This window comes from Brassica napus, chromosome A6 (assembly GCF_020379485.1).
Source record: "Brassica napus cultivar Da-Ae chromosome A6, Da-Ae, whole genome shotgun sequence".
Lineage (NCBI taxonomy): Eukaryota > Viridiplantae > Streptophyta > Magnoliopsida > Brassicales > Brassicaceae > Brassica > Brassica napus.
Genome location: NC_063439.1, coordinates 6,744,170 through 6,759,925, shown reverse-complemented (window position 1 = coordinate 6,759,925; position 15,756 = coordinate 6,744,170). Strand labels below are relative to the sequence as shown.

General features: G+C 37.0%; 3 protein-coding genes and 3 pseudogenes across 3 annotated transcripts; 2 read left to right on the top strand and 4 right to left on the bottom strand.

The window, feature by feature from the left end:
* LOC106351351 lies at window positions 1-2,626 on the bottom strand (annotated as a pseudogene).
* Window positions 2,627-3,992: 1,366 nt separating this feature from the next.
* LOC106351352 lies at window positions 3,993-5,342 on the top strand. The gene is made up of 3 exons (XM_022687215.2): window positions 3,993-4,193; window positions 4,285-4,356; window positions 4,540-5,342. The coding sequence occupies exons 1-3, from the start codon at window positions 4,097-4,099 to the stop codon at window positions 4,776-4,778; spliced, it is 408 nt and encodes a 135-aa protein (XP_022542936.1). The 5' UTR covers window positions 3,993-4,096; the 3' UTR covers window positions 4,779-5,342.
* LOC106351353 (F-box/FBD/LRR-repeat protein At1g16930-like) lies at window positions 5,311-10,205 on the bottom strand. The gene is made up of 3 exons (XM_013791162.3): window positions 6,746-10,205; window positions 6,504-6,644; window positions 5,311-6,415 (listed from the first exon to the last, which is right to left on the bottom strand). Exons 1-3 carry the CDS (start codon window positions 7,772-7,774, stop codon window positions 6,149-6,151), a joined length of 1,437 nt encoding a protein of 478 aa, XP_013646616.1. The 5' UTR covers window positions 7,775-10,205; the 3' UTR covers window positions 5,311-6,148.
* Window positions 9,213-12,208, bottom strand: LOC125575848 (annotated as a pseudogene).
* Window positions 12,152-14,379, bottom strand: LOC106346737 (F-box/FBD/LRR-repeat protein At1g16930). Its single transcript, XM_013786154.3, has 4 exons — window positions 13,923-14,379; window positions 12,930-13,848; window positions 12,701-12,841; window positions 12,152-12,618 (listed from the first exon to the last, which is right to left on the bottom strand). The coding sequence occupies exons 2-4, from the start codon at window positions 13,845-13,847 to the stop codon at window positions 12,316-12,318; spliced, it is 1,362 nt and encodes a 453-aa protein (XP_013641608.1). The 5' UTR covers window position 13,848; window positions 13,923-14,379; the 3' UTR covers window positions 12,152-12,315.
* LOC106346738 lies at window positions 14,236-15,691 on the top strand (annotated as a pseudogene).
* Window positions 15,692-15,756: the final 65 nt, after the last annotated feature.

Here is a 15,756-nt window from a genome sequence, read left to right as displayed (position 1 = left end):
TTATGAGAATGATAATATTATTGATATCATGATACACGATATATATACAAGATTACGAGTAGGGTTTTGTACTTAAGATATTTACACACTACTCTTTTCTTATATACTCTACAAACACAAAGCTGTGGCTCAGCTAATAATCCATGACAACTTCACATTCAGAAGAGCGTCTTGGAATCGATTCGATTTGGTTGATGATGTTACAGAAACACCTCTTTAGAGCCAGTTCCTGGAGAGCTCCACAATTCTCTAGGAAGTATTTTGCTAAATTCATCTTACTTGAAACTCCCCTGGGTGGTCTCTCTTTCTTTCTTATGTCTACACCGTCAATCGTCTTCAATTCAACATACTCAAGAGATGATTGAAAACATTGGGGCGCTAATGAAAGATCAACCTGTTCCGTTTCTGGAAGACATTCAAAATCCTGAAAAAATGTAACCCGAGAGGAGTTTTGAATTTGAGTTATATATCATAAATCTCTATGTGGTTTACATGAGGGCATGAGTAAATGAGACGCACCAGAATGATAGAGTATAGATTTGGGCAACTCTCAAGCAAGGTCGGCAACATCTCCCACGAAGTGCCTTCGAAGCAAGCTTCCAAGTAAGACAAGTTGGAGAATTGAGGTAGCTGTTCCATTTCACAGTAATCATGAATAATCTGTGCAGCAAGGGATATATATAGAAAACAACATGAGTTTACTAAGAAATGTACGACAATGAAATTGTGCGAGCATAATACTATTGGATCAACCATGTATACATTTATAGTGTCAAAAGAGATGGTGATGTCGCCGACTGTAGATAACCCGGCGAGAAATTCCCTGAGCATAGTAATCTTGGAAGAATCATCTGGCCCCAACGGCTCAGCATATAACACACCAAAGAGAACATCAATGTCTACCATTGCAGAGGGACCAATACTGTGTATTATGATCTTCTCAGACATGTGATCACTGAGAGTCATAGATTCAAGTCTTGGAGCATCAATTGCAACAGCATGACCGTCAATTTCGTAACGCTCACAAACTATTTTGAAGCGTTTTAGCGACTGGGAACGCACACGCACAGCCACCAGAGAATCATTAGCATCACGGACTATTGATAACTCCTCAAGAACAGGACAGCTCGATATTAAAGTCTCCAGAGTCGAATCACCATCATACCTGACGATCTCTAGATGCATAATCTTGACACAAGGCAAGGATACAAATTCAGGATGATCCAAAACAACGCAATAGAGATTTAGTTGACCAATCTCTCACATGAATAGATAGATGGAGGCATTTTAACCAACCCATCATCGCATATCTCATTATGAACATTAAGGTGACGAACTCTACGCCTAGTCACAGCATCGATCCAAGACTTGAAACGAGATGCATCGTGCTCACATACAGTGGCGGAGTTGAACCCATGATTTGAGCCTACTTGTATTTCAAAATAAAAATTGGTACATTATAGTAACTTTAGCCTATTGACCCCATTAATATTTTCTGAAAAACAAGTTGAACCCATGATTTGTTTTTTTTTTATAACAGTTCAACCCATGAATCTTTTGACAACTGAACATATGATTTTTTTTTTTAAAAACTAACGTTTTCTTCTTTGGCTACTGTCCTTTTTTCTAATAAAAAGATTCCATCTAAATTTTCTTTTTTTTCCTACTTCAAAGTTCAACCCTGGTAATATTTTATAGTATACCATTTTTTCTTTTCATCTAAGCTTGTAAATATTTAAAATATTAAATATTAAGTTATATAACATATTAATCAATATTTAAAATCTAATTTATATTTAAAATTTAAATAATATATATTGACCCCTATAGATATTGTGGCTGGCTCCGCCACTGCTCACATACCTCATAGATCAGCTTGAATATCTCCAAGTGTTGCTCATTTTCAGAACCCAAGAACCTATCCATGAAACTTAAAAAGACATCATCATCTCTGATTTTTAAGTCGAGTGCTGGAACATTTAACCAGAGGTTTTTCCAACGCTTTGATAAAACGCTGGTGCAAACCGATTCCTTGGTGGGAAAGTCAGAGAGTATCTTGCATAACAAGGAATCAGGTAGATTGCTTAACCTATCGAAGTTCCTTTGATTCTCTTTCACAGAGGTTTCACCATCCATTTCTAAGGCATTATAAGTCTGAGATGAGATTTAACAATTAAATCTGAGATCACAAATTTGGCAGAAAGTCAACCCAAGATGTCCATGAATTCTAAGAAAATAAAAAAAATAAAAAAATTAAACAGAGATGAGCTACTGAAATTACCTTCCGAGATCCGAGTAAGACATAAACCACTGCAAGTTCTCCGGCAATATATACAGACTTTCTCGTTGGAGAAGAAAAATAAGAAACTCTCAGTTGGATCGTTTTATTTAAAACATTGTCAACGGCATTAATCATCGCGCTAACACGATTGTTTAATACAAATAGAAGCATTGCCTCCGCGCTTGCGCAGAGTCGTGGACAAAATTCTTATTTCATCTCAATATTTGCTAGGGTTATTGTAGTTGTAAATTTTGTGTTTTGAGTTGTTTTTCAAGTTTCTTTTATTGTTATAGGGTTAGAGTTGTGATGATGAACTGTGTATGTATTGTTCTCCACTTATGAAGGACTAAACTGTGTTAGTAATCCCCTATATATTAAAAGAGAAGCATTACAACATATTTTTGTAGCCACATGTCATCACCACAATCCTTCTTAAAATCCTTAGAAAAATATGTTGGTCAACATAAATATATAATAAGTTTTTTTATTAAACTAACCATAAATTAATCATAAATGTTTTTCATTGTTTCCTTAAATAAAAATCACGGAATTACCTAATGTGGCTAAAGTATATATGACAATTAATGATTTTGAATAATAAAGATCTGATAAAAATTAGTCTATTCTCTATCATTTTTTTTTTAATTTTAACTTATTAAAAATAAATTAAACAACCACATTAACTATATAATAAAAATTTAGATTTTTTCCTATATGTTATATTTTGAATTTTTAAAAACGAATATAAATGATTAAAGTTGTTAAAAATCCCACATTGTAATTTTTGTGATCCATGGGTTAAAAGTTATGTTATAACAAGATACAAATGATTACGAAATTACATAAGTAGGAAATCTCATTTAATAAATATCATATATATATGTATATTAGTATTTTTTAAAATAAATTATATACCATATAAAATACATAAGTATTTTAATTTCGAATTTGCTTTGAATTTTTTTGATAAAGATTTTGAACAATTATTAACAACTTAATATTTAGATTTTAAACTTTGCATTGAATGTTTTTAAAATTATAAATTACTAAAACTATTAAACATCCCACAAATTTTTTATTGTTATTATTGATTTAAAAAATTTGTTATAAAGGAATATAAATGATCAAAAATAATATGAGTATAAAATATTTTTTAACAGATGTTAATATTAAAAATATACTATATATCTATGTTAATATCATTTAAACTTAATTTTATACCATATAAAATAGAAAAAAAGTGTTTGTCTGGATTAATAAAATTTATTTAATTATTTGTACCAATTTAATTATATACGTAATAGTTACTAAATTTTTAATTATTCAATATACATTTATTATTTCATAATATGTCAAAAATATATAATACTTAAAAATAATTTATATATAATATTTATTTCGCGCAAGGCGCGGATCTTAACCAAATGTGATTGATATAGTTCATGTTATTGTTTGTTGTGTTACTGAGATTTAATTGTTTGTTTGTCTTTTTAATTTGTTTCTTGTACTGTATACCTTTTGTTAATGAAATTACCTTCTGATTTAAGAAAAAGAAGAACTCTTAGAGCATGTGCAACGCAGGCTTTTAGCTAATCCTTAGCTTTAGTCCTTAGCTTTTTAGGAATAAAAAAATATTAAAAAAGAGGGAAAAGCTAAGGATGAATCCTTAATTAAGGAGAAGAAGGATCAAGTCCTTAATATGCTGGCGCAACGGGATTGGTTAGAGCTTTCTATTTTTTTTTTCTTGATACAAAAATAAAAAAACACCGATCTTTATCCGATTACGGGAGAAAGCTAAAAACTTTGTTAAAAGCTATGGCGAAGAAGATGGGAGTGACGATGAAAATAGGGAACGATGGCGTTGTTGTGATCACCATTTCGAATCCTCCTGTTAACTCTCTGGCCAGCCCAAGTATTAAAAAGCTTCTTACTTTTGATTAATTTCACGATGTTGATTTGCTCTCTCTTTTAAGCTGATTTTTTTATTTTGTGGAATTATTTAGTTATTTCTGGGTTGAAGGAGAAGTTTCAAGATGCGAATCATAGGAGTGATGTTAAGGCCATCGTCTTGACAGGTAAACAAACAAAATTGAGTTTCTTTTGTTTAGATTTTGAAGGATTGTATTCGGATCATGTAGCGTTTAATCTCTATCGAACTTAGCGTTGGTAAAAATTGTGAATTGTCAAAGAAGAGTTTGAAAGTTGAATCCTTTTTTTGGTTTGGTTAAGGCCCCTTGATTGTATTTTGATCATTTCAGAGAACGGTGGAAGATTCTCGGGTGGTTTCAACAAAGACGACGCAGCGGCATTACTGGTATTAACAAAGACGACGCAGTTCTTCCAGTCCATGCTTCGGTCTCGTCCCCTCCCTACCGTCATTGACTTCAATAAACTGTCAGCGCCGTCGCCAAGACAAAACAGCACAGCCTCGTGTTATCCCTCTCCAAGCAGATGGAATTCAACGGTATTGCCTTTGACCTCTACACTCTCAACATAACGATGAACTGCTTCTGCCGCCTCCGGAAACTCGGTTTAGCATTTTTCGTTTTGAGCAAGATCTTGAAACTCGGCTTCACCCCCAGCACGATCACGTTTTCAACTCTGGTAGAGTCTCGAAGGCAGAGTCTCCGAAGCCGTGGCTCTAGTTGATCGTATGGTGGAAACGAAAGTCAGACCAGATCTCATCACGCTCACCACTCTCGTCAACGGACTTTGTCTCAAAGGCTATGTGTCTGAAGCAATGAGTTTGATAGATCGGATGGTGGAACACGGCTTCCGACCTGATGGAGTTACCTATGGAACGGTTTTGAACAGATTGTGCAAGTACGGGGAGACTTCCATGGCCTTGGATTTGCTCAGGAAGATCAAGCACCAGGAAGCCGCTTGTTGCTGCAGTTGAAGGATTAGCTCTTGGTGGTGGTTTAGAACTGGCTATGGTGAGACTTTTCAAGTTTATTTTTAAAAGTATATTTTTGTTGTTGTTCTTGTGTTGTTCTTGTGTTGTTGATTGTACTACTTGTAAAAAAATATATATCTAAGGATTTCATATTGGATAACACCATTGAACCTATAATTATGATTAGAGTTCTTAACTATTCAAAAAAAAAAAAAAACATTATTATATTGCTAAGGATTCCAATGGTGGGTAACACCATTGGAGTTGCTCTTAGTTCGCCTGCGAAATAGTCTGCACGCTTGATTTAAACACGGACACTAATTGATAAGCGGCATTTATTACAACCTTTGTTTAATACAATGATTATTTTATTATACGTCGTCCACGTGGCATTCAACGTCAAGTTTAAAACCATAACACTACGAAAGTAAACAGGCGTAACAGATCATCAACAGACCAATCTTAGAGCATAATTATCCCTAGTTTCTTAGAGGGTTTTTACACTAAAAGAGGTAGTGGCCCCCACAAATTTGCTAAGAGTCGGTCACAAAATGCATGAGTTAAGAACCAACTTTGTTCTGTTTTTTTTTAACTGTTCACGGATCCTACTAACACATAGCGGTCCGCGATTGATTCCTTATTTAATTTTTTATAAAATCAGCCAAAACAGAAAAAAAAAATTTAAGAAACACAAAAAAGATTTCACCGATAATGATGGTCTTAGGCTCTTAGGTTATATGGCTGACTGTGGATCAAATTACAGTCCGTTAATTGTAATGTTTTTCACCCTCTCTGTCACTGTATTTTAGACAGAAAGTGATATTCCTAATGGTTTGTAAGGTAGTATATTCCTCCAACTTGAAAAACGAAAAGATAAACAACGTACATCACGAAATAAAGAAAGAAAAAGGTGAACTTTAATAAAGCACGACGAGGGCAATACCGTAAACACACACAAATCTGTGGCTCAATCAATCTTTCATGACAACTTTACACCCTGTAGAGCTTCTTGGAATCGATTTGATCTCGTCGATGATGTTACAAAAGCTCGAACTTAGAGTCAGTTTCCTGAGAGCTGCAGCATTCTCTAGGAAGTACTTTGCTAATTTAATCTTACTTGATGTTCCCCTGAGTACACCACCATGTGTCTCTAAACGAACAAACTCAAGAGATGACTGGAAACATTGTGGCACTGATGAAAGACCAACCTGCTCCGTCTCTGAAAGAAGCTCATATTTCTAATAAAATACAATCCGAGGAGGAGTATGAGTTATCATAATAAATCTCAGTGTGGTTTACTTGAGACCAAGAGTAAATGAGACGCACCAGGAAGACGGAATGTAGATTTGGGCAACTCTTGAGGAAGGTTGGTAACATCTTCCACGAAGTTTCATGAAAGGAAGCATGCAAGTAAGACAAGTTGGCGAACTGAGGTAGCTGTTCCATTTCACAGTAACCATCAATAACCTGTACGTGCAGTGAGGAAATTAAAAAAAAAAAAAACATGAGTTTACTAAGAAATGTGATTAACAAAATTGTACAAGCGTAATGCTATTGAATCAACATACATTCAGGGTAGCAGCAGAGATGATCATGTCGCTAACTGTCGATAACCCGGTGAGAAATTTACGGAGCATAGTAATCTTGGAAGAATCAACCGGCTCCAGCGGCTCACCATTTTCCTCACCAAAGAGAACATCAATTTGTACCTTTGCAGAGGGACCAATACTGTGTATTATGAAGTTCTCAGAGATGTGATCACTCAGAGTCATACGCTCAAGTCTTGGAGCATCAATTTCAACAACATGACCGTCACTTACCCAACGCTCACAAACTATTTTGAAGCTTTTTAGCGAATGGGAATGCACACGCACAGCCACCAGAAAATCACTGTAAGGATCGCGGGATATGGTTAACTCCTCGAGAACAGGACAGCTAGATATCAAAGTTTCCAGAGTCGAATCGTCATCGTACCTGACCATCTCTAGATGCATAATCTTAACACAAGGCAATGATACAGATTCAGGATGATCCAAGGACACGTGGTAGAGATCTAAGTTCACCAATCTCTCACACGAATAGAGAGACGGAGGCATCTTAAGTATCCCATTATCCAACTCATTACGAACATCAAGATGACGAACCCTACGCCTGGACACAGCATCGATCCAATACTTAAAACGAGATGTATCAAGATGACGAACCCTACTACTGGCCACATCATCCATCCAAGACTTCAAACCAGATGCATTAAAACGATGAACCCTACGCCTGGCCACCCAAGACTTAAAACGAGATGTATCAAGATAGTACACCTGATATTTCAGCTTGAATATCTCCAAGTGGTGCTTATCTTCAGAACACACAAACCTATCCATGAAACTCACAAAGACATCTTGATCTTGGAATTCTCTGGAATTTAAGTCCAGTGCTGGAACATCTAACCAGAGATTTCTCCATCGTTTAGACAAAACGCTGGTGCAAACTGATTCCTTGGTAGGGATGTCAGAGAGTATCTTGCACAGCAAGGAATCAGGCAGATTGCTTAAACTATCCGAGTCCCTTTGATTCTCGTTGACAGCGGTTTCACCGTCCATGTCTAATGCCTAAGTCTGAGATTTAACATGTAAATCAGCAATCGCAAAGTTAGCCGAAAGTGATCTCCATGGATTAAAAAAGTCAAACAGAGATGAGCGATTGAAACTACCTTCCGACCGTTAGCTTTCCGGCAAAGGACCACACAGATTTTCTTGAAGATGAAAAAAAAACCCTCAGCTCGCCGGTCTGCTCTGCACGGAGATTCGTTTGATTTTAAACATAGTCGAGTCGATATTACGGGATATAAGCATATCCTAAACGAAGTTGCTATTAGATTTTAAGAATATTTCCATTATTGTTGTATTTTCCTCTTCATAATATTAGGAAATTTTGTATGTCCACGACATCGAAATTCGATATCAAACTTGCGATTTTAACTTTCAGAATCTAGACTCTCTCCACAATCTCAGACAATGGCAAACCTTCCTCTTGCAACGACAACTTCAAACCGATTTGTCAGTGATTGATAACCCTGGCTCCGATCATATCTCAGCCATTATTCAACGGACGAAATTACGAAGAATGGACTCAGAACTTACGTGTAACTTTGAGGCAGGACTCGAAAGAAATTTGAATTTCAGCGATGGAAGCATACGGAAACACCGGACATTGAAGATTGGCTAGCTAATAATCACTTACATGGATCAAACAGACCATCAAGCCAAAACTCAGATCCAATATCTTCCACAAAGAAGTAGCAAAAGACCTATGGGATCACATCAAGCGAGGATTTGCCCTTAAAAGGTGGCGCACGATATCAACAACTTCAACTTCGTGGCCCTCTTGCAAATTGTGGACAACTGGGATCATCTTTAAATCACCAATCACTCACAGGAATAGAAAAGTGGAGGAATCTTAACTAACTCATCCTCATAAGGAACACTAAAACTAAGAATATGAAAATTAAGACGGCATCCATCCTGGACTTGAAACGAGATGCATCATGTTAACCTATCCACGAAACTCAAAAAGACATCATCACCTGATAATTCTATGGAATTTATGTTCAGTGCTGGAACATTTAACCAGAGATTAACGTTTTGATAAAACACCCCCATGATCCAAATAAAGCCTTAATCGTCACTTCCATCGCCAATAAAAGATGTTTTTGGAAAGAAAAAGGTGAATTTAACAAAAGCACAACGAGGGCGATAACCTAAGAACACAAAGCTGGCTCGACTATCCTATGACAACTTCACACCACATAGAGCGTCTTGGAATCGATCTGATTTGGTAGATCACGTCACCGAAACTCCGGCTTAAAGTCAGTTTCTTAAGAGCTGCAACATTCTCTAGGAAGTATATTGCTAAATTCCTCCTACTTGATGTGCGCACAAGTTCTCTCCCTTTCTTTTTTCTGCTTACAAGGTAAGGTGTCTTTAGGTAAACAAACTCGAGATATGATTGGAAACATTGTGGCAGTAACGTAAGATCAACCTACTCCGTCTCTGGAAGATCAAATTCCTGGAAAAAAAATATAACGAGGAAAAATTTTGAGTCAGAGTTATCACAATAAATCTCAGTGTGGTTTGCACGAGATCATGAGTATATAAGACAGCACCAAGACGACAAAGCATAGATTTGGGCAACTCTGAAGTAAATAAGGCAACATCTCCCACTTAGTGTCTTCAAAGCAAGCATGCAAGTAAGACAAGTTGGAGAACTGAGGTAACTGTTCCATTTCACAGTAACCATGAATAACCTGTACGTGGAGGGAGGAAATTAAAAAAAAAAGCATGAGTTTACTAAGAAATGTGATTAACAAAATTGTGCTATTGAATCAACCATGTATTATACATACATTTAGAGTAGCAGCAGAGATGGACATTTGGCTGACTGTCGATAACCCGGTGAGAAATTTACGGAGCATAGTTACTGTAAACATCCCGAGTTGTGATATATAGAAAGGCTTAAGAGAATTGATTTGGCTACCTATGTTACCAAAGTTGACTTACCTTTTCCGGAACACATCTTGAAAGAACTCTAGAGTTAAGCGTGATTGAGCTGGAGTAGTGGAAGGATGGGTGACCTATCGGGAAGTAATTCGCGATAGCGTGCGAGTGAGGCCAAAGCATGAGAAAAGGTCGGGTGGTGATTGCAGGGTCAGTAAACAGTGATTTCGAGCCTTTGAAAATTAACGGACCGACCGTCAGACGGGATGGAACCACGGGCCGAGAGAGCGGGCGTGGATAGCCCATTAGCCGTGGACGGGTCGGGGCGTTACAGTTACCTTGGAAGAATCAACTGGCTCCAGCGGGTCACCATTTTCCACACCAAAGAGAACATCAATGTGTACCGTTTCAGAGGGACCAATACTGTGTATTATGAAGCTGTCAGACACGTGTTCAGTGAGAGTTAGACACTCTAGTTTTGGAGCATCAATTGCAACAACACGACCGTCAATTATGCCGGGTATACACTCTATTTTGAGTCTCTTCAGTGACTGGGAGCGCACACACACAGCTTTCAGAGAATCATGACAACGGACTATGGTTAATTCCTCGAGAACAGGACAGCTTGATATTAAAGTCTCCAGAGTCGAATCACCACCGTCGTATATGACCATCCATAGATGCATAATCTTGACACAAGGCAAAGATACAGATTCAGGATGATCCAAGAACACGCAGCGGAGATCTAAGTTGACCAATCTCTCACATGAATAGAGAGATGGAGGCATCTTAAGTTCTTAACTAACGTATCTTCATCCACCTCATTACAAATAGTAGTTTATAAATAATCAAATATCTAAAAGTACTATCTATAAACTAGTTGTATCCTGCATATTTCTTTCGGGTTAATATTTAATTATTATTTAGTTCTATTTTTTTATTAAGATAAATATCAAAATAAATAATAAACTAAAAGATATTTAGTTTATTATTTATTTTGATATTTATCTTAATTAGTTGAAATTATTTTGAGAATTTTTAATAGTTTTATAGTTATTTAATTTTAATACCTAGAGTTGTATTGAACTTTTGATGATTTAATACAAAAAAAATGATTTTTAAATGACTTTATAGTACGGAAAAGAGTATTTCAAACATTAGTAAGTTTTTTTATTAATTTCAAACTCTTAGTTTTTGGTATTTTTAGAATCACCAGATCTAATTTTTTCTATCTAGCTTCAACTACAAGTTCACACCCAGTGGAGCTTCTCCCACAAAGAAGTAACAAAAGATCTATGGGATCGCATCAAGCTAGGGGTGTCAATTCGGGCTGGCACAGCCCGACCCGGTCCAAACCCGCAAAGCGCGTAAAAATTTGAGTCCGATCCGGTCTGAAAATATTTTGTGCCTAAAATTAAAAGTTTGGTCCGGTCTTTATAGGACTATAGGGATTTTCGGGTTTTTTGGGCTTTTCGAAAAATAATTTGTCATTGTTACTTCTGATTTTTCATCGTTTTAACATATTCGATTTTTCATTAAAAAAAAACAGTTTCATTTTCTTGTTTTAAAATATTAAGTGAGTTTAAACTTTTATTCTTTATCAAATTTTTTTTACTTTTTTCGTATATTTTAAGAACATATTATAAACAAACCAAATTTAAATAATAAAATACAAGTTATAACTAAACATATAAGAGAATGAAATTTATGATAAAGATGGTCAAACGTTACATACTTTGTAGTTTGAAAAAAAAAACATATTGTACATTAAAGAAGAAAATGCATTTGCAAAATTTAAAATGAGACACTTATAGTGATGAAATAATAAAGTGTATTAACAAATTTTATATTTGCTTTATTAGAGTTTGTATTAAAATATTAAAATTATATGTCAATACTAATAATGATTTTGATTGCAAGAACAATAATATTTAAATTAAAGTATAAAATTTCGGGTTTTCGGATCGGTTCTAGTCCAAATAGGTTTAGATCCAAATGGGCTTAGCCTGAAAGACCTAAAAATTTTGGGTTTATAAAATTAAGCCCAGATCCGATAATTTTTAGAGCTGAGAGCTGGGATCTAATTAACATGTCTACATCAAGCAACGATTTGCTCTTAAAAATGGGGCACAATATCAACAACTTCGTGGCTCTCTTGCAATTTGTGGACAACTGGGATCATCTTTAAAGCAATAATCTCTTACAGTAATAGAAAATTGGAGGTATCCTCATAACGAACACTAAAACTAAGAACATGAAAATGAAGACGGCGAATCCCACGCCTGATAACGGCATCCATCCTGGACTTGAAACGGGATGCATCATATTAACCTATCCATGAAACTCACAAAGACATCATCACCTGAGAATCTTTTGGAATTTATGTTCAGTGTTGGAACATTTAACCAGAGATTTCTCCGGCGTTTTGAGAAAACGCCCGGGGTAAACGGATTCCTCGGTGGAGAAGTCAGGGAGTATCTTGCATAACAAGGAATCGGGTAGATTACTTAACCTATCGAAGAAATCACAAGAAGATTCTGAATGAATCTAATACAGTATCTCTCAACTCTGTATTTTAAACGCAAGAACTTCAAATGAGCAACAATTGCTGAGCCACTAAGGCTTCCGCCACCTTTATTCAAAGTTTGTTACAACTGTTTCTTCCGAGGGAAAGTGAAAAATTCACACCCGGTAGATCTTCTTGGAATCGACATGATTTGGTTGATGATGTAAGAGAAACTCCGACTTACAGTCAGTTCTTTGAGAGCTCCACAATTCTCTAGGAAATATTTTGCTAATTTCATCTTACTTGAGGTTCCCTTGATTGATGTTCGTTCCCTTTTCTTGTATATTATATGAGGTGTCTCCAGCTCTACAACCTCGAGAGATGATTGTAAACATCGTGGCACTGATGAAAGATCAACCAACCTCCTTGGATCCCAATTAAGTCTCTGACAAAAAAGTACAACCCGGGGAGTTTTGAGTTAATCATAATAAACTTCAGTGTGGTTTGCATGAGAGCATAAGACTCACCAGGAAGAAAGAGCGTAGATTTGGGCAACTCTCAAGGAAGGTTGGCAACATCTCCCACGTAGTTTCTTGGAAGCAAGCATGCAAGAAAGACAAGTTGGATAACTGAGGTAGCTGTTCCATTTCACAGTAATCATGAATAACCTGTGCAAGCAAAGGATAAAAGAAAACATGAGTTCACTAACAAAATTGTATAAGCGTAATGCTATTAAACCAACCATGTCTTACATACATCTAGAGTGTCACTAGAGATTTTCATTTCTTTCACTGTAGATAACTTGGTGAGAAATTCGCGGAGCATAGTTATCTTGGAAGAATTATCTGGTCCCAGTGGGACACCTTCTTCCACATTAAAGCGAACATCAATGGCTACCTTTGCTAAGGGACCAATACTATGTAGTATGAAGCTGTGAGATAGGTGATCACTGAGAGTCATAGACTCGAGTCTTGGAGCATCAATTTGAACAGCATGACCTTCACTTGTCCAACGCAAACAATCTAATTTGAAGGTCTTTAGTGACTGGGAACGCACAGACACATCTATCAGATTATCATTGGCACCACGGAATATGGTTAACGCCTCGAGAGCAGGACAGCTTGATATTAAAGTCTCCAGAGTCGAATCACCATCGTACTTGACCCTCTCTAGATGCATAGTCTTGAGACAAGGCAAGGATACAGATTCAGGATGATCCAAGAACACGCGGCGCAGCTTTATGTTCACCACTCTCTCACAAGAATAGAAAGATGGAGGCATCTCAACTAACTCATCATAGTCCACAGAATTCTCAACATTGAATTGAAGAATACTACGCGCAGTCACAGCATCGATACAAGACTTGAAGCGAGATCTAAACTGGTGATAAGCCCAATATTTCAGCCTGAACCTCTCAAGTTGTTGCTTATTTTCCGAACACAGAAACCTATCCACGAGACCCATAACCACGTCATCATCTGAGAAATCGCTGGAATCTAAGTCCAAAGCTGGAACACTTAACCAGAGGTTTCTCCAACGTTTTGATAAGACGCTGGTGCGGACCGATTCCTTTGTGGGAAAGCCAGTGAGGATCTTGCATAACAAGAAATCATCTAGATCGCTTAGCGTATAGGAGTTCATCTGATTCTCTTTGACAGATCTTTCACCATCCATCCTGAATAAAATTCTTTTTTTTTTTAAATCTCAAATCTATTATCCAAATCAAAGATGAGGAGCTACTGAAGTTACCTTCTGTGTGTGTGTAAGATGAAACCACTGTAAGTTCTCCGCCAAAATACCGCACAGAGTTTAAGAAGAAACTCTCAGTTCGCCGGCGTAATAGCCTGCACTGAGATCGCTTCGATTTTCTAAAAGGACACATGGCACGCCATCGAGTGTCAAGGGTTAAAAAATAAATTGTAAAATAAAAATCACCCACGCGCATGACAGATCAACGGACCAGATCTCTGTTTATTATCACAGACAGTCACTGACGGTGACCTTAACCACTCTGAGACCACTCTGCTAGCAAATCTCACTAGCAACCACTCTGAGACGGCGGGCCGCGGAGATGGCAGGGTACAGAGTGGAAGATGACTATGATTACCTCTTCAAAGTAGTTCTTATAGGCGACTCCGGAGTAGGAAAATCCAATCTCCTATCCAGATTCACCAAAAACGAGTTCAACCTCGAGTCTAAATCCACCATTGGGGTCGAGTTCGCCACTCGGACATTAACAGTCGAGGGTAAGGTCATCAAAACTCAGATTTGGGACACGGCTGGTCAAGAGAGGTGTCTTCCTCGTTTCTCCTTCGTTTTTTTTTTTGTCGATTTGTGTATGTGAATCCGTCTTCTAGTTAGATCTTGCTTGGTGAATGCATTGCACACAGATCAATATTTTTCGTTTATTGAATTGAGGAAGCTAGCTGTTGATCCGTTCGTCTGAGCTCATTTGAGACTACATTGGAATTGAATCTATATGCTATATATCAGTGTCTTTTTATATGCTTGTTTATACTAGTTTTTAGCCTTTGGAGTAGTGTCTTGTCTCTTCGTTGACTTTTTGTTCACAAATGTTTTGAAAACGGTTGTCTGAATTGATGGCATTTGACTACCGTTGAAGGAAAGATTATGGAAGCAGCTAATAACTTAATTTAGATTAAATAATAGTTATGTGTTTTGACTCAATACGACCATGATCTGCTTGAGTTGAATCTTATTGAAACGATTGTTTTCACTGCCTTCTTTGACCTGGAAATTTAGTTTACCCTATTGTTGGCAAAATTGTAGGATATGGGATTAGTATGCACACCCTTGACAGCTTGAGATATATATATATATCAGATCGTTTCTTCTGTGACAAATGATTACGAAGACTATTGCTTTATTATCACCTTTGCTCAATTTATATCACTTATTCTCGTCACAATCTTAAGAGGCAGCTTGATTCTCTTCACAGGTACCGTGCCATCACCAGTGCATACTACCGTGGAGCCGTTGGCGCACTCCTAGTATACGATGTAACCCGCCGTGCAACGTTTGAGAACGTAGACCGGTGATTAAAGGAGCTCAAGAACCACACGGACCCAAACATTGTGGTGATGCTCGTCGGTAACAAGTCTGATCTGCGCCATTTACTAGCTGTTCCCACAGAAGATGGAAAATCCTATGCTGAGCAGGAATCGCTTTGCTTCATGGAAACATCTGCCCTTGAAGCCACCAACGTCGAGGACGCCTTCGCAGAGGTGTTAACACAGATTTACCGCATTACAAGCAAGAAGCAAGTCGAAGCGGGTGAAGATGGGAATGGATCTGTCCCCAAAGGTGAGAAAATCGAAGTTAAAAACGATGTTTCTGCTCTGAAGAAACTAGGTTGCTGCTCAAATTGAATGCGTTTTCTTTTTAGTCTGTTGAGAGAGAATATAACCCCAAGGTCAATTGTTTGGTTCTGATCTTGTTTTGTAACAATATCGACATCTATATGAGCTTTAGTACATGATATAATGTTTCTTTAACTTCATTTCAAATTAACGTTGGTCAACCAGTTCCAGACTACCTCAGCAACTGAGCAATTGTGTTTTCG